The sequence below is a fragment of the Pogona vitticeps genome, chromosome 4 (assembly GCF_051106095.1).
Source record: "Pogona vitticeps strain Pit_001003342236 chromosome 4, PviZW2.1, whole genome shotgun sequence".
NCBI classification, from domain to species: domain Eukaryota; kingdom Metazoa; phylum Chordata; class Lepidosauria; order Squamata; family Agamidae; genus Pogona; species Pogona vitticeps.
The window spans coordinates 91,327,052-91,352,149 of NC_135786.1; the positions used below are offsets into that span (position 1 = coordinate 91,327,052).

The 25,098-nt window shown below is 41.3% G+C and overlaps 1 protein-coding gene across 2 annotated transcripts; it reads left to right on the forward strand.

Moving 5' to 3' along the window:
• Window positions 1–595: 595 nt before the first annotated feature.
• Window positions 596–25,098, forward strand: CDC7 (cell division cycle 7). Of its 2 annotated transcripts, none has more exons than XM_072997925.2 (12): window positions 596–704; window positions 2,275–2,367; window positions 6,733–6,816; window positions 9,610–9,745; window positions 10,833–10,926; window positions 11,014–11,156; window positions 12,730–12,979; window positions 13,814–13,909; window positions 15,945–16,117; window positions 19,763–19,845; window positions 22,114–22,263; window positions 23,719–25,098. In XM_072997925.2, the coding sequence occupies exons 2-12, from the start codon at window positions 2,286–2,288 to the stop codon at window positions 24,087–24,089; spliced, it is 1,662 nt and encodes a 553-aa protein (XP_072854026.2). In that variant the 5' UTR covers window positions 596–704; window positions 2,275–2,285; the 3' UTR covers window positions 24,090–25,098. The 2 variants fall into 2 exon arrangements, with proteins under 2 accessions (XP_072854026.2, XP_072854027.2); XM_072997926.2 differs by lacking the exon at window positions 596–704 and adding an exon at window positions 884–1,010.

Below are 25,098 nucleotides of genomic sequence, written 5' to 3' on the forward strand. Positions count from 1 at the left end.
CACATTAGCTTTTTTCCAGTAAATTCGAACAAGGCAAGTGTTCAATGAGGCCGCTATTTATTCTTGCCTATAAACTTTGATGGTACTTTAGACACAAACGCTCCTTCGACAAGCCACTCAGAAACATATTTGCCCTTCCAGAAAGCAAAAACTGCCTGAAAAGATGCATCAAGCGAAATCCAAAAGAAACGAGGGGGGAAAAAAAGACAAAAGCACATGGCACTTTTATATTTTAATGTAAGCTTTCGTGGACCCGTCTGAAAGGATTCCCTCAAAGAGAAGCCGAACGATGCTAGAACAGCAACTTTTCAGTAACTTTTGGTGTACTCAGACGCTTGCGCCCGCTTACAACGGGGCCAGGTAGAGAAAGAAAGTCATTTTCAGAATACTGTATTTCCAATACTGCAATTACGATGAAACGGACGCTTCGACCCTCTGGCAGGGTAACAATAAAACTCTCCCCCCCCCCCGCCCCACAACCCGAACTGGTAATAATGACGCCATTACGCTTCCACCCCTGCCACTCGAAGGACGACTTCAGTACTATCAAAACTCCTCCCCTCCCGCCCTCTTTCTTTCTCCCTCCCCGCCCACACACTGGAGGCTCCCTTCGCCTGCTGTCGTGTCACGTGTCCTCTCCGCTCAGACGACCTTTTCCGATTCCGCCCCCTTGCGCCTTCCGCCGCATATTCGCGCGTTTGGCGGTAGGTAGGAAAATGTATTTCGGGCGGGAAGAGGGGCTCGCCTCTTTCTTACTTGCGGGTGGGATGTGATGTGTGTGTGTGTGTGTGGGGGGGAGTTGCGTGGTTTCTTTGTACCCCGCTGCTTTTGAGAAAGCAAAAGCGCCTCAGGCGAGGCGGCTTCCTGCAAACGAAGTTCGGCAGGGACCCTGCGCTGCTCCGAAGTTCGGTTTTCCCGCCGAGCCGAGCGGGGACTTCGGGAGAGGGGCATTTAAAAAAAATTAAGCCAAACAGTAACAATAATATTAACATCCCTTACTCGCCAAACAAATAAGTAAAGGAGGGACACGGTCATCGCTCTCCCACCAAAAAATGTTTCTTCTTTTTTCTGGCGGGAGATGAGGCCAGTGTTTGGGACCCAGAGCTTCCTGGAAGTTCGCCGAGCTCCGGTTTGAACAAGGCACTTTTCTTTGAATCCTAGAGCAGTTCTAGTTCTGTGGGTCCCCGAAATCTGGAAGTATCGATACATAACTACTGTGTTCGGTAGTTCCACTCATGAAAGCAGTTCTCAACTTTGCGTTGCTATTGCTTCCCCCTTTGTGTTAGCGCGTGCAGTAATCTGCCTTATTTTGCCACATTCGTTTTTCCGATATTTTTCAGCCTCCTCGTGGAGACTAAAACTGCAGGTCCTGTGGCCACCATGAAATAAACTCTGCTAGATTCATGACAGTGGTTCTCAGACTGTAGATTTTTGCCAAGTCTTCTCCTTCTCCCCATCAGTCCTTTACCAACCCTCTTTGACAAGAAAAGCTTTGTTTAAAAAGAAACACAAACCCAGTAAATTACTAATTTAAGTATGAAACTTAAAAATAGGTTAGGCTAATAAAAGCATTTTTTAAAATCAAAAACTCACCTTGCATCTCGCGAGGTTTGTTCCAGCCTTTCTCCCTATTTGAGAACCTGCTATTTTTAGCCCTGCTCAGATTCTTAAAGATGCAAAATTGTGGCTTCCTCTGTTGGGTCAATCTACCTCATATTGGTCATCTTTTTTCCTACTGCATTCAACTCTTCTCAGCATTATTGCCTTTTCTAGTTTGTCTTGCCTTTCCATGGTATTCCTAAAGCATTCTTTCAGAGTATATTTATGCTATATTTGTCTGTTACATTATATTTATAATGTTTTTATGGAAACTGCCCACAGTGCCCAGCACTAATTGAGCGATATATAATTCTATGAAAATAAATTCACCAGGTTCAAAGAAATCTTGTTCTCTCCCTCGACACACACTGTATAAAGAACAGCAGTACAAGACAATATGGAGGACGAAATAAGAGTACAGTATCTGGGAAATGAAAGTACTGTGCAGTGACACACAAACGTTACTAACAAATGTGAGATGGTGTGTGCTATACAAGCTGACACCATGCACTGTGAAGTCCTTGTAAACCACTGGATTTTTTGCAAGTCACTAACTCGTAGTGTTATCACTTGGATGCAGTTTGGTGGCACATAAAAAGTTTGAAAGGCTTAATTAATTTAACCTTGAAAGATCTTAGTTGTTGCTGTTCCTACAACCTCACTGTTTGCTTTCAGACACTTCTGTGATGGAAGCAGCGTATCAGGATGAACATCCTCCCTTGCACTGTGAAGACTCGTTTAGGAAATACGATCACAAGAAGCTGTCAGGTACATATTTTGATACATCTTATTGTCCTCTTAAAATCTCCCTGTGAGTTCCTGACTTCTTGTTAGTGTTTCCTTTCTCTTCTCCTGAGGTTCTTCAGTACTTATATGTACAATGATAGTCTTAACACAAGGAACTAATATGCATCTTATTGAAGCCAAGAAGTTGTCTAGTTTTATGCCACAGCACAGAAGAACTTCTGACATAATGTTTTTCCAGATTTCCAAGTCAATGCCTGATTTCTAGAATTCCAACAACACTTACTGTTCTTACATAATTGCTCTTCAGCTTGGTGGTTACAGGTGGGAGATGAAAAAGACGACAGGTTGTAACAAATGCTGTGTTTCTGCCATGGAACAATTTTCTTTGCAACCTCCAGATCTGCACCAAAGGCTTATAGGATCATCTAGAGAAGATTTGAGGGTCTGGGTGTGGAAACACCAACTAATTGATCATTAGCTGGAAGGGTCATTTTTCCTTTATTCAAGTGGGAGGCAGCTATTAGGCTTGCTGTGCAGTGAAATGCCTGTCAAAGCCTCAGTGTACCTGCCATTTTCATTTTCTCAAATACTTCTGAGCTCACAAAAAGCCTTGACACCCATTGTTCACAGTGTGATTCAAACCCAGATTAGTCCGGTAACATTTCGGAGGGGGGCCAGATCATTGTATCTCAAGTAGGTACCTGGTAGTGCCATTACGATTAGGAGAACTAGGTTTATAGTTCTTTGCATCTTGGGTTCTAGCTTTAACTTCCAGTATTTGAGGATGCACATATGGACATGGCTTAAAGAAGCCCAATACAGTAGAGGATTACAACATAGAAGAAGAGAAGTATGAAAGTAGCTGCTGCTGTATAGCTCAAGTTCAAGCCAGCTAAGTAAGTTGTCAAAGAAAAGCCATGAGGAAGCGCCCTGTCCTCCAGCAAGTGATGGCTTTTAACATATCTGTTAAATTTAAAAGATGTTTGACCTCCTTTCAGGGGCACACAGACCTTACAAGGCAGCATACAAAATATGTGAAATATATACATTAAGATGTAAAATTGCAGCAGCTAAATATTTTCTTAGGTACTAAATACATACTGGAATAAATGTGTCATTGTGGCTAATTTGTATGTGTGCATGTGCAGACACACAACTGCAGTTAGGAAATGTTATGTATTTCTCTCAGATGTGTGAGGCAGTCACTGAGAAAGACTTGCCTCTGGTCTGGACATTGGTTCAGTGTTTCATTTGAGGTAGGTTAGGATTGCCAAGGTTTATGAAAAATACATATGTGGTGGCTCCACATCAACAACCCTTTGTAGAACGCCAGTATTAAAGCAGTCGTGTTAAGGAAGATTCGAGTTATGGTTTTGTATGTTTTGGAAGAATAATCATTAAAACATTATGGCCAGGATATTTTTGCTGATTTGTGCTTCCATAAGTGAAATGGTGTAAATTGCTGTAGCAGATGCTAGCTGATCAGTAAAGCACTGGTGGTGTTCCTGAATGTGTGCCTGATCGTTTGATTGGGTGCCAGTTGAAGAATGCAACCAGTACCTCATTAATTAGCAGCACTTTGCTGCCATAGCTACATCGCCAACTGAGTCCTGGTATTTGAATCATGTAAAAGAGAACAGCATTCCGTATAACTAGAATATCCCTTCCTCAGATTTGCAGAGAAAGACATTAAACAACCTTGCTGTGCCATCTAGTGACAAGAATATGAAAAGCAGCAACTTCTAAATTCCTGGAAAGTAGTTTTTTAATTCAACATTAGTAGAGAATATGACCTTGCTTACTGCTTTGCATAACTGCCTGTTTTTTGTCATATTATCCAGAAAACAATATCATTTACATAGCCTGGCCATTTGCATCTTTTGCATGCTTTTTGTTAAGCTACATAAAACTATAGAAATGTTGTTTGATATAGTCTGATCCATCCATATTTTTAAGGAATTTACAGCTTGTTTTCTTCTATATAGAAACGTCACTTCAAAACATAAGTAACTTACAAAATAGAAAAGAAGAGAAACAAAAACCAGCCGTTATAACACATGTACAGTGGGGTCTTGACTTAAGAACGGCTTGAGTTAAGAACATTTTGACTTAAGAACCACTCTCATAGGAAAATATTGACTTGACTTACATACTTAGATTTGAGTTAAGAACTGAAAAAAACCACGTGGGAGGCAGGGAAAGTGCAAAAAGTGAACTTTCAGTTCACTGTTGGCCAGTGAAAAGGGTGCCTGTCTGCTTCCTCACTCCTCCCAGCGTTTAGAGAGTGGATTGGGAGACAGTCTTCAGACTGCCTGGTACTGTACTGCCTGGACTGTATTTTCCCTGCCTTCCCTGAACCTTTCTTGACCTAAGAAAAAAAGAAACAAAATATCCCCCTCTAGTGGTCGAAGGCAGAATAGCAGCTTCCCATTAGTTTCTATGGACGGAAAAGAGCAGATACGGATCAAATGGTTTTCAATGCATTCCTATGGGAAATGCAGATTTGACTTGAGAACTTTTTGACTTGAGAACCGCCTTCCAATACAGATTAAGTTCTCAAGTCAAGACCCCACTGTATAACAATATAAAAGCAGTAGAAGGAAAAGTGATAATGCAGTGTCTGTCGTCCATCGCCCCCCCCCCCCGTTGACTTGAATATACTACCTTCAGTGCTCTGAAACAGTAATTGTGATTGTAAAACAGTATGCTGTACCTAAATGCAGTTCTGTATATTTGAAAAATATGAGCTAAACACAACAGTAGTTCTGGCTAGAATAGACCCACTGAAATTAATGAAATGTATTCATTGCAACTACAGTAATTTAAATTCCATTGGTAGGCTTACTCTAGGCTTATATTTAGCCTGATAAGCCAGGATATGAAGCAAGCTGAGTTGGTAGCCCAAGAAAAACACTTAAGTATTGAAATTTGAAATAATCAAAACATCAAAGATAGTTTTAAAAACAGAGAGGAAAACACTGTGTGTGAGAGAGAGAAAAATAGAAAGAATTGCACAAATTAGTAGCCACTGCTAAGAAGGTGCTGTTTCTAAAGCTTGCCAACTTGCTAATGGCAGGCAGGTGACATGGGCTGCTCCAGAAAAACTAATACATGTTTATATGTATGTAAGTTGTTCTTCAGGTGAGATTGTCCCAAACCATTTTGGGTTTTAAAGCTGAAAATGGCACTTTGAATTGAGATGAGAAGCAGGTAGGTGGCCAACACTGTTGGTGCTCGATAGGAGCAACACCTTGCCCCCCCCCCGCATCTGTACTTTCACATTTGGTAGTGGAAGAAACATCCAGACTGTCCTCTGAGACCACCTTCTTTATATTACATTACACAATCTAATTTAGATGTAGCCAGAGTGAAAAGCAAAGGTTGCTACAGGTAAGCCTGCTTCTGTTGTCCCAGGAAAACCACTTCTGCTCCTATAGGTGGCTTTGAATCCAAGAGGATTTCCCTCCAACCTTACTTTCAGAATTTTCACCCTTCTCATCCATATAAAATAGTCCCTACAACAAGGGGATGAGCAGCTTGCAGCCATCAAACAAAACACCAGGAAGGCCAGAGGTTCCTCACCCCACCTTAGACATCTGTACTGGACTTCTGCAACTTAGGTGTCTTCGGAATTAATAGATGGTAATGAGAACTGCTGCTGTGTGACATTAACTTACTGCTGACACACTCGCCCCAATCTCCAGATGATTACAGGCTTCATTTTGAGGTTACAATGCTTGGGGTAGGGTGTGAATAAAACAGAATCTTGTGGTGTCCTATAAGCTAAAGGCCACATGGCAGAACAGAAATGTCCTTGGATCACCGAGTGCATATTTTCAGGAGTGACTAAAAACAACTTAACTACAAACCACTACCATAACAGGGCAACCCCAGGAGTACAATGAGATCAGCGTTCATAAAGGCTGCCCAGGTATTCTGGAAGAAACAACATTTTCATATCCACGCAACCCACATCTAGTCCTCAGCATATGTCATGCACTAGAGCTGTGAGTGCTGTTTCTGCATCATGACCTGGCCAAAAGTCAGATTGGAGCGGGTTCAGATTAGTGTTGTCTGTATTTGTGTTGGGCTTTAGGTGTTGCTGTATTCTCCATGGACTTGACCAAGGATGGAAAATTAAATACTTGTTATTAGTTTATGTGAAATGAGTATTCAAATAGAATAAACATGGGCTAGAGTCTTGTAATAATTTTATTTTGTGTGAAATCTACATACACCTTGAAACCAGTAGGAAACTTTAATCAGTATGGATTATTTAGGACCAATGGAGCTTGTGCTAATATTTCAATTTCACTGTTGAAATATTTACTTTAAGTAAAATTGTTTGTGGGAAAATACTCATTTTTTAAAAACATTTCTTGTCAGGAGCAAGTACAGATATTGAGAAGCTCTATGAAGCAGTGCCGCAGCTTGCAAATGTATTCAAAATCAAGGGGAAAATCGGTGAAGGTAATTGTAAACTTACTTGCTTTGCTATTTCTTGAAATCTAAAGATTTCCTTATGGAAATAAAACTATCTGTTCATATTAGTGTGATCGTTTTTGCAGTCTTGTGTCTCTCGGTGTGAATGAAATTCATTTGAAGTTTCAGTTCTGAAAGTACACTATTTGCCACTTACATTTGTGAATCTTTTTGTTATATTTTAATGGGAGAAAGTGGCCAACTTACTAGAGGCCCCTTGAAGAAACCCTTCTAGAATTTGACATTATTTGCTGATTGCTTGTCTCCAACTGGATTTTCATCTCCTCTCTCCTTTGCAGGTTTTTAGGACCAAACTAGATACGATGTTAATTATGTAACTGACTGATTAATGTCCAATATCCTGTTGATACTCCCATCTAGAGTAGGTCCCATTGACTTGACTAAATCCAGGAACTGATTCAGTGAGTCTTAACTCTAGCTGAGACTAGCAATAGAATACTGGCCTATTTTAAAATTTGAACACTGAGAGTGGGGATGACCAGATATCCCCGAGAGATGGAGGGGATGATTAAATCCATTACTTCCTGCGGCATTCCCAGTGAAAATCCCCTTGCCTGATTTATGCTGTAGTTGTGTCAGTGCCAGTGGGGATCTTTTTTTCCCCCCTGGGATGAATGACGGCTCCAAAATGGGCAGTTGTCATTGGGGTCACAGCACGGAGAAAAGATTTGAACCCCCCCCTCCCCGCCCCCGTGTGTCACATCCCAATCCTGACTCCTCTGTGCCCCCTACCCCAGCTAGCAGCTGATGCTGAAATTTTAAAATAATCGCACAGTTGTCTTGCAAGCGTTGTTCTCAAACAACTGATAATATATTAGACCACTTTGGGTGAACAGTTGCAAATCACATGAGTGCTATCTTGCAGCGGATGTAGAACTAGCCAGCAAAAGATGTAACGTAAATTTATGCTACATCTAAAAAAGCAGGACAGTTAACTTGCACCTGGTCTAATTGTGTTTTTGACAGCAATTCTGACTGACTTCAATTTTCTGAAAATAATCAGCATACAGTACTGTATAGGTATATATTGGTTTGAGAGGTTTCTTCGGCTGTACAAGAATAGCACTCACAGATGGCTGTGGTGCTGAAAGGAATGGGAATTAGATTTACTAGTGCTGTCGACTCCCAGCTTGTACTAGTGAAGTAATAGGCAAACATTGTGATTGCTCTTTGCAGCTTGAAGTCATTAAGCCTGCCAGTGGAATGTCCCAGCAGGATTATGCTTATGTGCAGCTGGTCATTCTGCAAGGACTAGGCAAGTTTGTGCCCAAACACTGTTTTTGATGGCAACTCCCATAAGCCTCGGAGGGTATGGCCAAGGATCAGAAATTACAGGAGTTGTAGTCCAAAATAAATAACGGACACCAGCATGCCGACCTCTATATTAGGGTATTTGTTGCTTTGGGAGTGTAGTGGCATTACATGTTTTGAATACAGTGGTGCCCCGCATAGCGAGGTTAATCTGTTCCAGATTAACCGTCAGTATGGGGAAACATCACTATACGGAACAGAAAACGCCATAGAAACACATTAAACTTAGTTTAATGTGTTCCTATGGCTCTTAAACTCACCGTTCTGCGAAGTTTCTCCATAGCGCTGCCATTTTCGCTGCCCGGTAAGCGAGGGCAGGGCGCGAAAATGGTGCGGGCAGCCATCTTCTACACCCGGCGGCCATTTTGGAACCGCCGATCAGCTGTTCCCAAAACAGCCGGGTGCAGGAATGATCGCAGTGCGATGTTTAGCCTATCTAAACTTTGCAATGCGATTGCATTAGCAACCCCAAAAACCGGGTCACTATGCGGATTCGTCATTAAATGGTGCGCTCGTTAAGCAAGGCACCACTGGACATGGTTTTTAAAAAGCATGTACAGTATTGTCATAGCTGTTGAAATTTCTAAGCTGAAATTTCATAGCTGTTTACAACGTCTGGAATTTTCCTTGGGTCACTATATTAAAACTTGTATGAGCATCTAAATGCTACGGACGAAGCAAGGATGTTTAATGTTGATTATGTTTTGGGACGTGGTGGTGCTGCGAGCTAAACCGCAGAAGCCTGTGCTGCAGGGTCAAAAGACCAAGCAGTCGTAAGATCGAATCCACGTGACGGAGTGAGTGCCCGTCACTTGTCCCAGCTCCTGCCAACCTAATGGTTCGAAAGCATGCAAATGCGAGTAGATTAATAGGGACCACCTCGGTGGGAAGGTAACAGCGTTCCGTGTCTAAGTCGCACTGGCCATGTGACCACGGAAGATTGTCTTCGGACAAAACGCTGGCTCTACGGCTTGGAAACGGGGAAGAGCACCGCTCCCTAGAGTCGAACACGACTGGACAAAAAAAAAATTGTCAAGGGGAACCTTTACCTTACCTATGTTTTGGTAGGCAAACAAGGTTACTCCTTTTGAAGGTTTATGAAGCATTTGTCGTATCTGAGAATCACAGTCATGTTTAACACAGTTATATATATTTTTAAGAAAGATAGTCTAGCCTTTTAAATGCCTAGTCTGAATGAATGAAATGGATATATTCAAAATGCAAGTATTCAATTGAAACATGTATTCTCTTTTTGTTCCCATAAGAGTACAAAGTTCATGAAGTATCTCAAATTTTACTGTTCTCATGAGTATAGATCCCATTTATAACTCTATGAAACTGGAGCATTATTAGAACCACAGTAGAACTGTGTCAGAGCAATATGAAATGGATTATTTCTTGAAATAATGTTAAATGTGTTGTAAAGAAATCTGTTTTTTTTTCCTACAGGCACATTTAGTTCTGTTTATTTAGCCATAGCCCAGCGACAAGGAGGCCATGAAGAAAAAGTAGCTTTGAAGCACTTGATTCCTACTAGCCACCCTGTACGAATTGCTGCTGAACTTCAGTGCCTCATAGTAGCAGGGTAAGTTTTAAGAAAGATTTTGACTTTGCAGGCTATTTGGCAAGTTTTTTGGTATTCACATGGCTTTGCTTGATGTCTTTATCGCGTGCATTTTGTGTAGCCATTTCATTTTGATGAGAGCTCTCTGGTCCATCTCTGTTGTTAGGGCTTCTTCTCTTTAACATCTCATAAAGCATAGTGATTGGAATCACACAAAAATACATTGGAAAAATAATCAATGAAGTGGCAAGTTTTCAGTGAAGTGTGTGTTAATCGGGTAAACTAGTTGGTAGGCATGGTCTGTGCCCTAAAACAACAATACAGTAATAATATCTCACTAAAATAATCTGAATTAAGAGACTTAGGTTACAGATGCACAATATGGAGTTCTTCAGATGTTGCTGAACTGCAGCTTCCATCCATTCTAGGCAGCGTAGTCAGAGGTAAGAGTTGATGTGATGTGTGGTCCCGCAATACATGGAGGATCAGAAGTTGTGCAGTCTTAATTAAGCTTCTGTATCATGGGACCATAGAAAATTATTATTTGTGTAATTTAAATAATTCATAATTGCAGCTTTGCTTTACAGTACTTTCTTTGCCCTTTTGCTAGTCCTGACAAGGGAAAGGAACTTTCCTCTAACGCAAGAAAACATTTTTAGCCCGGTTTTAGCAGGCATTACTCATGTGCATTGTAAGCCAATTTTTGACACCCTAGCTTTATTCTAGATTTATATGGTGCTTCATGGTATTAACACATCTTCAAGGTTAGACATTTCCTGTTTTTAAAGGGGAGATGAACATTCACATTCTCCAAAAACTGAATTCTGAACCCAGTACTACGTTGTGTGTGTGTGATGCTATACACACAACCCTTTATACTGTTTAGTATCTAATAGTTGGGTTTAACTGTTGCTCATTAATTGTGTGCTCTCTGTTTGAGTAATAGGCTGCTTACTAGTATGCAGAGCTTTTCTCTTTTGGTATGAAGAGATTTTGCTCAGAGGAGAATGAAACACCTTAAAAGGAGTATGGAGATACAGTAATGTTCACAAATGTTGGCAGGTGGGTTTTGTGAGGAAACAAATACCAGCTTTTCTTTCTCTTGTAGAGGCCAGGATAATGTCATGGGAGTTAAATGCTGTTTTAGAAAAAATGACCATGTGGTTATCATTATGCCGTACCTGGAACATGAATCTTTTTTGGTAAGTTCCTTGTTTTCTTTTAAGAGAAGACCTAAAAACACATAATTAGAAGTTCTTGTACATTTATTTATTTCAACATTCTTCTAGGACATCTTGAATTCTCTCTCCTTTGAAGAAGTAAGAGATTATATGTTTAATCTTCTTAAAGCTTTGAAGCGTATTCATCACTTTGGTATTGTTCATCGTGATGTCAAGCCCAGCAACTTCCTGTATAATAGGCAGCTGAAAGAGTAAGTCTCCAGGTTTGACTGAGTTTGGATCATTTCTCAGACTTGGGTAGTACATCGTATTCTTCATAAACACAATGACTTCACTAGGTAGTCAGTGGCAAACACAGGGCACCTGAACTGCTGCAAGAAAAGGACAGTATTTCTGAAGGATTGAGGGAAGGATGTGTTGAGCCATTTTATTTGTTAGCCGTCTTACCCTAAGGCAAATTCCCAGTCATCTGTTTGCCACATATGTTGCTAAGGTATCAAGTTCGCTGCTCCAAAATATATTGGTGGCTTTCAGGGAGAATTGAATACATTGGTGGAGGTTACGTCCTACAATGACAACTAGTTGGGATGGCTAGATGCCACCTCCAGTACCAGAGGCAATAATCCTCTATATATCACCTGTTGAATATACAGTGGGGGATGCATACATATCAATGTTCTAAGACAGTGGTTCCCTACAGTTTTCAAGTTGTGATCCTCTTTTATAATAGCCAAGTAGCCTGCAAAACACACACACAAACACACACACACTCACACTGCTGTATTTGCATAAAAAGGCATTTTAATGGGGTAATCCCTTCTCAGAATGTAGAGAATTCTTTCTCCCCCAAAGAGCTTGTTTCTCATGCATACACATATACTCTAATATCCTGTTCCAAAGGGTCAAGGAAGAAATTATTTGATGAGCACTACAGCACATATAAGGTGACCTGTGACCCCCCTCAAAAAAAAAATAAGTAAAACACTTTGCAACACCCTGTTCTATTTTGGCAACTGATTGGCTGTTACATGAAAAGAATGTTGAGTTAGATGAGCCTTTCTTCTGATGAGATGTGGCTCTTCTAACATTCTTACATATATGGCAAAAGAAAGAGTGGAAGAGTTAGGCAAACCCTTTGCTGCTTGCTCCTTCTTAGCTGAAAATTCACCCCCTCAAATGCACAAATGTGTATTTTCTGTTTGCAGCTGTTTGGCATGGGAGCTCTTGGCCCAATGTCTGCTATCAAATCTGTAGTTTATCCCTAAATTATGTATTACTCACACCTCCAGCTTTGTTAGACAGGCTATATTTAGTTAATTTGTATTCCTATGCCTCAGCATGTGATGAGGCATAACCCATTCCTGGATTTATTTAGCATTTGTTTCCTAAAGAAAACAAGGTGTAGCAGTTATCCAGAAAAACTGGGAACTTCTTTATGAGGTACACTATCTCCTCTTGAAAATAATCTTTCCAATATGGCAATTAAAATGCCATATAACGAGTCCTTGCCTCACACTCCAAATAATATGTAGTTGAAAACAAGTTGCCTCATTGCAAAAGAAGCCACATCAAATGAAATTTACTTTTTGGCGTGGGCGGGGTTTTTTTTTGTTTTGTTTTGTTTTAAGGGTTGCCTTTTTTTAAATAGAAGGAATACAGACTACCCCTTTAATAGACTTCAGTAGAACAATCAAGCTTATCCATTGTTCACTGTCTTCAAAATGACAAAGACCAAGAAGGTTCTGATTTCTGATAGAACAAAACTGCAGTTGATACCTGTGTGTTAAATAATTGACTATGGTGTGTTTTTAAATTATGTTTTAGGTATGCCCTGGTCGACTTTGGTTTGGCACAAGGAACTCCTGATACAAAAATAGAACTTCTAAAGGTTATCCAGTCTGAAGCCCAGCAGGGAAGTGGCGCATACAATAAGCCCCAAATCACGTTGGGAAGCCAGGTTTCTGTCACTTCCACAGCACCCAAACAGCTCATTCATCCGTCAGCTACAAAAACTGCTAATAAAAGGCCTTGTTCCATTTCACAAACACAGATTAAACAAGGACACAAAAGAAAGGTTCTGTGCTGCTTCCATAACTTTGATGTGTGAACTTAATGATTTACTTCATCCAACAGGGGGAGATGTAGTACTAGGATAAAATGTCAATCTCTATTTCAAAACCTTTGTGTGTATGAAAAGCATTTGAAAAGCATTCATGAAAATCACACAACTCAGAAAAATGGAATTTGTTTTTCTTTAGTAATTTCGCTTATGTAACGTTTGTAGAAGGGTGTTGTCAGTTTATCTGGAAACTTCCATTTTAATTATTGCAGAGTAACTGAAACATTCGCTCTGCTTTCTCTCTCACAACATCTCTCCATACTTAGGCCCATTGCCCCATGCATTAGACTCAGAGTACATTGTTTAACCATATATCTATATCTATCTATCTATCTATCTATCTATCTATCTATCTATCTATCTATCTATCTATCTATCTATATATATATATATATATATATATATATATATATATATATATATATATATCTCTATATATATATATCTATCTATATACACACACACACACACACACACACACATTACACAGTTGCACTCATAACTGTATTCTTGCTGCATAGAAATAGTGGAAAGTTGGATGAAGAGATGTAAATGTGACATGAAACAAAATTCTTATTTATAGTTTCCTGAAATGGAAAGGATAGTACTTTCAATTAAGTGAAATACAAGTAGAATGTTATTCCTTAACATCTAAATGCCTGCCTTGTTCTCTTTTTAAAGAGTGAAGTGTCGTGTGCTATGTAAACCAAATGATACACATCTAAGAAGACAGGCTGTGGTTGACTGTTGAAAGATGCAATTATTATTTTCCTTTTTCTGATGCTTTAGGAGGGGCCTGAGTGCCTTTCTGTTCAGCGCTCAGTGTTTGGGGAGAGAAATTTCAATGTCCGAAGTTCTGCATTTCAAGACCGTTCCTCAGCGAAAGTAAGTATAAACAGATACATCAATTACATATTTGTAAGTGTGAAGGAATAAGGAATGTGAAATGTATTTGCTCAAAACTTACTATGTGTTATTAATTTTCAACGAGCAGTTTGAAGCCTGTTTCCCTGGTCGAACTTTTATATATTAATGTCCAAGTTGTTCTTTAAAGCACTCCATTAGTCTAATTCAGGGATTGGCAACTGTGATCCCCCAGATATTTTTGACATGACTAGCCAGTTGTGAAGGATTATGGGAGCTGCAATGCAGACAATATTTGGAGGGCCACAGTGCCCCCCGCCACAACTACAGTGGACCCTCAACTTACGGAATTAATCCGTATTGGAACGGTGGCCGCAGGACGAAAAGTCCGTAGGTCGAGGGTCCATTTCCCATAGTAATGCAGTGAAAACCATTTAATCTGTTCCAGCCAAAGAAAAAATCCCAGGCTTCCAAAGCTGCACCCTCTGCCTTCTGCCCCCGCTGCCCTCTTGCCTCCCATCCTCACGAGGACAGGAGGCAGAGGGCAGTGGATGCAGCTTTCGGAGCCCCGAAAGCTGGCAGCAGGCGCGGAGGTCAGGGCGGCCTTTGGCTTGCCGGGCTTCCAAAGCTGCCCCCGCTGTCCTCTGCCTCCTGTCCCCGTGGGACAGGAGGCAGAGGGCAGCAGGGACGGGAGGCAGAGGGCAGTGAGGGTGGCTTTGAATTTCCCGCCCTTTCCCCCTGTCTTTCATATGTTGAAGCTCTGGCCGCAAGTCGAACCAAAATTTTGCAGCCAGAGCTTTTCGTACCTCGAAATTTTCTTAACTAGGGACCTTCATAAGTCAAGGGTTCACTGTAGTTAGTTTAGACTTTGTGAAACTTTCTAATTGTTCTACACCAGTGGTTCCCAACCTTAGTTAACCCAGGTGTTCTTGAGCTGCAACTCTCAGAAACTCTGGCCAGTACAGCTGGTGGTGAAAGCCGCTGGAAATGGCAGTCCAATAACAGCTGGGTTACTTATGGTTGGGAACAATAATTCTAAAAATTTTGGTACGTATTGTTCACTTGATGTGACCGGGATTTAACATGGCAAATGTGCGACAAAATTGAATAAGGTGACTTGTCATTTACCTCTACACTAGAATAGTGCCAGAATGTGTGCATACATTGCTTTACAGGCATGTCTGCCTATATGATCTGATCTGTTATTCGCTGCTCCTTGCAGCACAAAAGGAGAATAATTATGTCCTTTTTAAAACTGTGCATGACTAGAAGTAATACACCATATTTTTTATCTAAATCAAGTAGCTCTCACTTAATGAGTAAAACTGCTCCCAGGCAAATAGATAGGAAAACTTTTGCAGGCCAGGAGAAAACTACTTCCAAGCACTGGGTCCTGTTATGGATAGATTTGATTACACTTAATACCCTTAGATATTAGTGATACAACTTTTTCCCAAAATAAGACTTGAACACATGGCTACTGTCCAAAATGGCAACCCTGGGTTTGGTTCCTCCTCCGTGTCATATATAGTTACAGAAACTCTTGACATGACATCATCAAGACATGCATTTCCTCATACCCAGTGGTAGCAATTTATATGTAACAGGGACAGAAGAATGTATGACATGATTACCCTAACTGTATAGTACTGTGCAAATCTGTAGCTTGAGCCCAGATTGCTGTTTTTGGCAACAACCCTGTTGAGCTTCATGTATATACCACTAAGTGAAGTCCCATAATTTCTAAAGCATGACTCAATATTTGTTTGGTTTAGGACCCTGGAGTTTACAAGCCCATTTTACGGATTTCATAATGCTAAAGGGCTTTGGATATTAATATAGTTAGTAAAATGTTTAATTTTTCTGAATCCCACTAAATCAGAATTCTTGAAATATCTTGCTATGTCTTAATACCCATTGGGATTTATTGCTAGCAAAACTTGTGAGTTTGGCATGCTGCCTTTCTAAATGCTACTTAATACAACTCTTAGTTCGAGTATAGCTAGAGTGAAAGTTATGTTTAAATATTTCTTCTTTTACAAATATTATATTGCAGCTCATAAAGCAGCCCATAGTGACAGACATTGCATCTAGAAAACTGTCTGCGAAGAAGAAGCCAGCTTCAACTGTGAATAATGGTTTAGCCAAGAAATCTGCCAGCAGTTGTCCCGTTAGCTTGACCTGTGGCTGTTATGCAAAAGATAGAGTCTGCAGTATTTGCCTATCACGGTAAATGGCTTTGATGCCGTCAAACCTATATTCTGGCTGTCAACAAAAGTTGGAAATAGGGATGAATAGGATGAATGATTTGGCAAGTGCAAGATAAAAGATCTGTGTGGTTGCAAGAGCAGGGAAATAATCTCAGTGGCTTGTTTTATGCAGTGTGTTCCACCCAGATGGTCTCAGTCAGTACTGGCATTCTTAACATTCATTGCCTCTATATTTCTAGAAAGTTTTAATTATAATATCTCCATGCATATTTTAATGTAAACTATAGAAAATTGGACACCCAGTGTGGTGCAGTCAGTAGAGTGATGGACCAGGACTTGGGAGCCCTGTGTTCAAATCCCCACTTAGCCATGGAAAATCATTGTGGATTATGGGACTGGTAAAACCATCCCTTAGATATCTCTCTTAACTCAAAAGCTCTGTTAGGGTCACTATAAGTCGGTCCCAACTTGATGGCACATAACAACAACACAGAAAATTATTTGACCCCCTCTTTAAGTTCCATATCTCTCCTGTAATTAAGTCTATACAATATCTCAGACCATATTGGATAAGATAAGGTAGCACTATAACAGTGTTGTGGTGTTGGAAAAACCCTGCACAGTTGTAGTTGTTAGAGTGCTCCCATAGGTTAGCACTCTGAACCTGTAAATTAACCCTGAATCTATAATACTATGGCTGACAGGTCCATTCATAACAAATCTAAAAGAAAGGGGGGTTGTTGTTGTTGCTTTGACTTATTTGCCGTCCTTTAGTGCCATAGCACTCTATATGGTTTACCATATAATTATTTAAATCACACTTTTTGCTGTGTTTTGTTGCATTTTTCATAAAATGTTCACTTATGTGACTATGTAAAACCCTATTAGCAATTACTTTTGTATCTTGAGTATGAGACATTCTGACAGTATTTAAATATACTGTCAGGGGCCAGGGATGGTATTGGGATCTTGCTGGGTTACCGTGCTCTCTGCGACCCAGCCATTTCCTTACCAGAGCTGGCGGACTTTGTCTCTGCAGCACTGTTGGAGTCCCCGAGGCTCTTGGTCTTGGGGGACTTCAACATCTACGCGGAGGCGGAGACTTCAGGTCCAGCTCTTGAGTTCTTGGAAACCATCGCTTCCTTGAACATGTCCCAACATGTTAATGGCCCCCCACACAGGTGGTCATATGCTAGACCTGTTTTTTTCCCCTGCCAATTGGAGCGAGTGTGGTCTGATGGTGACTGACTGTGTCGATACCATTGTCATGGACAGATCACCACCTAATAAAATGTAACCTCTCAATGGTTCTCCCTCCTCGCAGGGAGCATGGACCTATTTCTATGGTCTGCCCTCGAAGGCTACTGGATCCCATAGGAATCCCGGATGCCATGAGAGGCATTCCATCTGACCTGGCTGGGGCTCCTGTCATGGCCCTGGTTGACGGATGGTTTACTGCTTCCACCAGGGCTGTAGACACAATCGCTCCTAAACGCCCTCTCCAGTGCAGAGCTCGGTCTGCGTCCTGGTTTAACCAGGACCTGAGAGCGATGAAGCAAACTAGGAGAAGGCTAGAGTGCAAGTGGAGAAGAGACCTGATGGTTCAGTATCCAGTAGCTGTCAGGGTCGCGACTAAACTTCACCTTGCTAAGGTAAAGGCTGCTAGGTGAGCACACTTCGCTGACCGGATAAGCGAAGCTTCAAATCAGCAGTTGGAGCTTTTCCGCATGGTTTGCGACCTATCTGGAATTGGTCCAAGTGACAGGCCTCCCACTAGTATCTCACCAGACCAATTTACAGCATTTTTAAAATCTAAAGTGAAGGCCATCCGCCAGGAACCTTTCTCCTTTTTTGGGCACAGTGAGTCGAGCAGAGATGTCCAGCGCTCCGCCTTGCCCAGTGAGAATTGATCATTGTGACACCAGAGATTATGGACAAGGCACTTGATCGCTGTCATGCCACCACTTCCTCCTTTGACCCTTGTCCAGCCTGCCTAATAAAAGCAGCCAGGCCTATAACAACAGAATGGGCAGCAGCAATAATTAATGGGTCTTTCCGTGAGGGCAGGGTTCCCCTTGCCCTCAAGGAGACACTCATAGGCCCATAAGAAAGAAACTGAATTTGGCAGCGGACAAAATTGGCAATTACAGGCCCGTCGCCAATGTTTCTTTCATTAGTAAAGTGGTGGAGAGGGTGGTGACCGACCAGCTTCAGGTGCACTTGGATGAAACAAATGCCCTGGATCCATTCCAGTCGGGCTTCAGGCCGTGCCATGGTACAGAAACGACATTGGTCGTCCTGTATAATGACCTGTTGAGGGAGGCTGATAGGGGGAAAACCTCCCTGTTGGTGGTCCTCAACATCTCAGCTGCCTTTGATACCGTCGACCACAGTATCCTCCTGAGGAGGCTCTCCAAATTGGGAATCGGTGGCCTGGCGTTTGCTTGGCTCCAATCCTTCTTGGAGAACCACCCTCAGAGAGTACAGCTTGGGGAGAGGGCCTCGGCCCTGTGAAGCCTCAATTTTGGGGTCGATAATCTCCCCAGTGCTGTTTAATATCTATATGAGGCCGCTGGGAGGAGTCATCAGGGGATGTGGGGCGTCGTGTCATCAATACGCTGATGACACGCAGCTCTACATCTCCTTTTCATCAACTACAGTGGATGCCGTTCTGTCCCTTCAGCGCTGCTTGGAGACTGTTCTGCAATGGATGCAGGAAAATAGGTTGAGGCTGAACCCGGACAAGACGGAGGTACTGAGGGTGAGCGGCCCCACCATCAGCAGTTTGGGAAACTCCCTCTCTTTTGGGGAGGTGATTCACCACAAAGAGTGAAGTTCGTAGCTTGGGGATACATCTGGACCCAGCGCTCACCATGGAAACCCAGGTGGTGTCAGTGGTCCGATCCGCCCACTTCCACCTTTGGCGGATTGCCCAGCTGCGTCCCTATCTTGATGTTGGAGTGCTCACCACTTTAGTGCATGCGCTTCTAATCTCGAGATTAGACAACTGTAATGCAATCTACGTGAGGCTACCTTTGATACTGATGCGGAAGCTTCAAATGGTGCAGAATGTGGTGGCCAGACTTCTTACTGGGGTGAGGAAACCCCAGCATCTCTCTCCCACTCTGGCCACATTGCATTGGCTGCCCGTTCGCTTCTGCGTCGATTTAAAAGTTTTAATGATCACATATAAAGCCCTAAATGGTTTAGGACTTCGCTATCTGACGGAACGCCTCCTCCCGCCAAAATCTCCCTGTATCACTCGATCTAGCCAGGAGATGCGACTGAGGAGCCTAACGCCGAGAGAGGCCCGGAAGAAAAAAACAAGAAACAGGGCCTTCTCAGCAGTCACTCTTTGGTTATGGAATAATCTGCCTCCAGAGATCCGTATGGCCCCTTCGCTGGGTATTTTTAAAAGCCAATTAAAAACTTGGCTATTCAGGCAGGCCTTCCCTCCGGGCACTATTTGATCTATCTTCTTTAATTTTTTTCATCTAGAATTACTTCTTAATCTTGATAATGATGCTATTTTAATTGTTTATTTTGTATGTTGTACGCCGCCCAGAGTAGCCGAACAATTAGATGGGTGGGATATTAAATAAATAAATAAATAAATAAATAAATAAATAAATAAATATGCTTTTCCTGTTCTAACCCCACAAAGGCGTCAGCAAGTTGCCCCAAGGGCTGGTACACCTGGATTCAGAGCACCAGAGGTATTAACCAAGTGTCCTAATCAGTCTACAGGTAAAGTACAGCATAATGAAACTAAATACTTCTGTGGCATATGATACATACCTCTCTGATTTTCCAGATTGTCATTGGAATCCATTCTTTATATTAAATAAACTCCTGTAGCTTTTCATATCTTGAAAACGTTTTATTTTTACTGCAAGCTTTGAGTAAAAACAAGCTAGGCATATGCTTTTAAAAATTCAGGTATTTTCTGCGATACTGATAGTAGCTGGGGAAATGAAGGGACACCCCCCTTTTTTTCTCTCCTTCTTTAAATAGACCTCAGATAACCTTGTTTCACATTTGTTGGTCTGAAGGACTTATTTCTAAGGCCAGGGATTCTCTTCTTCTTGCAGGTCAGCTGGGAGAATAACTATCATCCTAGACTAAAAAGTAGCTTGATGGGTTCCTGAGAGGGATATCTATATGCCAATAATATGAATGCTTTTCACCTAACATCTGCAGATTTCCATCTACTTAGAATGTTTAAATATTGTATGTCAGCTTTTTCCTGAAATCTTACTAAAAATCTGCCTGCAAGCATATTACATTAATTATGCTTGCTATAATAGAGTATGTCGACAGATAACATCTCTGAGTCTCTGAGCTATAAACAGTGAAGCCATTTTAACATTCTTAAGCTTACATAAAGCTGAAAGCACTAACTTACCAGCACCTGTTATATCTACTGCTTCACTTACAGTCTGATGGAACTCAGAACAAGCATATTGAGAAGAGTTAGGTTTTTTTTGGTGGGGGGAGCCAAAAGGTACTCTGGCAAATATCACATCACCTCATGGTTGTTTAGAAGAGTTTGCTAATCTAGCAAGAATGGGAAATGTGCAAGTATAATTTGGACCCGAAGATTTGAACTTAGGTCTCCACTTTTATTTCAGTATTTTGCCCACCTTAAAAATGCTACATAAATATATATTTTTTCACCAGTTCCCTTTACATTGTAGTGAAGAGTGGTAACTACTGATCTAGATGCCATATTTCACTCTTGCCTGGTCCTTCCTGCTTATATTTTCTCTTGCTAAACTTACGTAGGGTGTGACCCAATGGAAACATGACACAGTTGAATCCAAAATTGACCTTATTTACTTTTTGTTGACCCGTATCCTCTTGCAGAGCTCCTCAGGTGCCATTGGGAGTGATGTCATTAGCAGTAGCACATTGTTTTTCATAGAACAGTTTTTTAAAAAAGAAATTGGTATGTGTGCAGCTTTGCCTCCTAGCACGTGAATCAGATACACCAAAAAATAGAAAAAGGAACTCATTTATTAGCAGCAGTTTACCACTGCCCGTGAAGCCAGTCCTGCTTCACTGATGGAGCTTAGCGAGCAGATAGTGGCCGCTGATTTAATAACAATTGGAATGTTAAGCATGTGATTATATTTTTTTCAAGCATTCAGAAAATTGTTAATTTAAAAGTTACCAGGGATAGAGTTCTACACCTCTCCCCCCACGTGTTAGTACAAGAATAAGGAGAGTTTGATGAAGTGGGGTTGTCACACATAGTAATTTGATTTTTCGGGGTCTCCGTTAGCATGGAGAGGCTTCCATCTTCAGACAGCCCTCCGCCCATTAGAGCCAGGAACAGACAGGGAAATAGGGCTAGAACACTTTCCTTGCTTATGCTTTGGAAGTGCCTAACTTTGTCAAGAGTATGTCCATAAGCTTTGGTATGATTATTTTCCTTGCATATCCATATTTGGACTCCGGAAACTAAGAGTGCTCTAGTTTTGGTGCATTTACAGAGTGCTCTTCTAAGTGGCTCCCTATTTACTACTGCACTGATTAATTCTTGATTATTCACAACTGCCATGTCCATTGAAAGGAATGAGTAGACATGGTCTAGAGGGGCGGGGTAAAAATCTAATAAATAAATAAATAGCACAGTCCCCACGTGCAAGATCTTGCCACATCAGGGCATTTAGAGTTTTGAATTGAGTCATATCTCTAAAATTTGTGCTAGATGCTTTTGACAAGCATATTTCAGCAATACCTAATTCCAGATACGAAGCAGAGTGATATATTCATATTATTATGCTGTTGGATGTCTTAGTGGTACATGTGTAACTTTACTTACATTGGCAGTCCCTTCTTGGAAGTAGAGCAGCCTTACTCTGCAAAACACAATAGTCTCAAACAATATTAGATATAACTGAGAAAATGTGACCCAAAATGAGCTTTTGATTGTTGTTCCTTGATCTTTTAAACACAGAGACAAACCTGAAATCATAAGTCTTCATTACTAAAGTTTATTTTTAATTGCAGCAATTGACATGTGGTCTGCAGGAATCATATTTCTTTCTCTGCTGAGTGGCCGGTATCCATTTTATAAAGCAAGTGATGATTTAACAGCTTTGGCACAGATTATGACTATTCGTGGATCCAAGGAAACAATTCAAGCTGCTAGAACATTTGGTATGCAGATTTTGTACTTTTGTCATACAGCTTACGCTCAGTCTGTTTGTAGCTGTATTTTGCTATCCTTTTCAATAGATAATTTTGGCTTTTATTGATAGAGATTTGTGTAATTGAAGTTAGACCTGGAAATCATTGGGTTGGATTCCAGGTTTGGAGCACTTCAGATCTGTATGATTCTGAATAATCCCAATGGCAGTAAAGTTCTGTAGAAATACAGTCAAATTGGAGGTCTCAGCCAAAGTTGTGGCTGATTATTTCCTTGGTCATGCCCATTGTTCCTTTTTGTTTCCATTCTCTTTTCTTCAAATCTTCCCTCCAGGCATCTGTTCCATTTCTTTATACCACTTCCTCTTCCATCCCTTGTTCCTAAGCTCCCCTTCTTTCGTGAGCCAGCTTGCCTTCTCAGGCCTCTGCTGCTTTCTTTTTGAACTCCCTACTGCTACATTTCCATCATTTCTGAGGCTTTTTTTGTTCAACCCGTTTCGTTTAGCAGGACCCAAACCTAACAATAAACAACAACTCGCAAAAAGAAAAGAGCAAACTCAACCTAAATCCTTCTTGCTTAGCCTTGCGGCAACCTTATGGGGCCACAGCAGCTTGACTTAAATATAGTTCAGGTTATCTTGGGACTGAGCGTGGTCTTCTCATTAGCTTTGATGCCTCACAGTAGGCTCTCTTTTCCAAAGGAAAGTAGCAGCACACACACACACACACACATATACATTCATCCAGATTAGCTTTTGATCAAAATAATAAAACCTCATAAGATTTAGATTACCTTTGTCACACCTAGCACACAAATCTAGATGCAGAGTGTGCCCTGTGTGCCCTTTAGTTTGGAGGCACATGTCATGATTTAGTGTCACCCTTCCAGAATAATACAATTTATTCATCCTCCTTGGATGCCTACTACGGTTCCTTCTGTCTCCCCACTTTAGGATAGTATCTTCCCTTTTGCCAGCAGGGAACTATTTAACTATTAATTCTATGGTTTCTGCAAAGGGCTGTCCCAATTTGGTGTCATGCCCTGTGGCACTGCCAGCAATGGCAGTCTTGCCCCCAGGGAGTCTTATCCTTTTATCACTCGGTGCCATAGGGTGTAAGGCCTCAACTGGACAGTAATTGTGGTGGTGGTGGGGCCTGGTGCAGCCAAGAACAATGCACTTCTGGCTGGAGTCCCAGTGGTGATGTAGCCGCAGGAAGCAGGATGGTAGGTTGACTCTGGCTTCATCACATAAGCAGGTGAATTTCTAAAACTACCTCTCTTTGGCTGGGGTGCTGAGCTGTATTTCTTTACTGTTATGTGATGAGCCATCTGAACTATTTGACAGTCTGGTAGTGCGCTGTAAATGTACTGTGTCTGTACCTATAGAACTGTGGTGTTAGAATGTCTTCTGTAAACTTCCATGTGTACTGAATGACATGGTTTTAATAACCGTACTTGTCACGCAGGGAAATCAATACTGTGTAGCAAAGAAATCCCAGCGCAGGACTTAAGGAAGCTCTGTGAAAGGCTAAGAGGGAAGAGTCCCTGCTTTGACAGTGCGACAGGAGCTGTACAGGACACAACCGAAGTCAGCCCTACTTCAGAGATTGCACTTCAGATGTCCAAAGGACACATACAGTACCAGAGGCAAAGTGGTCACGAAGGAGATGGAGTTGATCTCAGGACAACCGAAAAGGCAGCTGATGGGAAAGGATGGGACAAAGTTCCTGATGAGGCCTATGATCTTCTTGACAAACTGCTGGACTTGAATCCTGCTACAAGAATCACTGCAAAGGATGCCTTGTTGCATCCCTTTTTCAAAAATATGAAGCAGTGAAGAGAGAGATGTGGCTTCCCATAGAAGAAGCAGTAGAATTTCCCCATATGCACATCTTTAAATGAAATCAAAATCCTCAAAGGGACATTGCTTCCACTTACTGAGCTTCAGAGCAGCAGCTTCCATGTTGCTGTGACTCATGTATTAAAAATCTGTGGAACAGGAATGTTACTCCCCTTGATCTATTGGACCAGTTCTAACTCCTTTGATTCTGTTGCACCATTGAGGGGTATATCGCTGTTTAACTGCCCCACCAATATGGTTCTTTCTGTACCCTAAAATGGCATCCGTGCAGCCATTGCACATGGTCAGAAGCAATATCTATACAAGGAACTTTTCTACCATTGTCTCGACTTCCAGCAGTGCAGCAGGTTGTTAAATCTCAGCTCCTTATACTGAGTCCACATGTGCTTTATATGGTTATCATGATGCAGTCTATAGGATACCAGTATGGGCTTATGACTAGGAGGTTTGTGTCCATCCCCCCCCCCGGTCTCATAGACATCAAGGACTGATTAGTATGATCCTGTCCTGTTCACTGAATGTTAAGTTTAAGTGCCTATTTACATAGTCTCTTTTCATTAAAGGCAGTTGAGACTTCTAAAGGCTTGTTAGACCAGAAATGTGTGTTTTAAAGGCAAAGAGTGTCAAAGTACATTGTTTCCCATCTGCTCATTCATTTAGCTTTCAGGATTGATAGTAATTTTCATGGCCATTGAAATATAATAAGGTATAAATAAGGGCATCTCAGGAAGATTTGGTTCTTATACATCTTTGGAGTGAGGGGAAAAATACTGACAATGTTTTCTTTCCTTACAATGTGACACCACCTGCTTTATAAACCTCTGGGATGAATAGAGTTGTTCAACTATGTGTACTGTTAATATTGTCTTACATAAAAGTAACTGTTATTGGTGTTTTTCAACCACTAGTTTACTGACTTATATGTGTAACATTTAAACTTCTCAGAACTGTGCTTATAAATGATGTTTTATTATATTGATCAAAA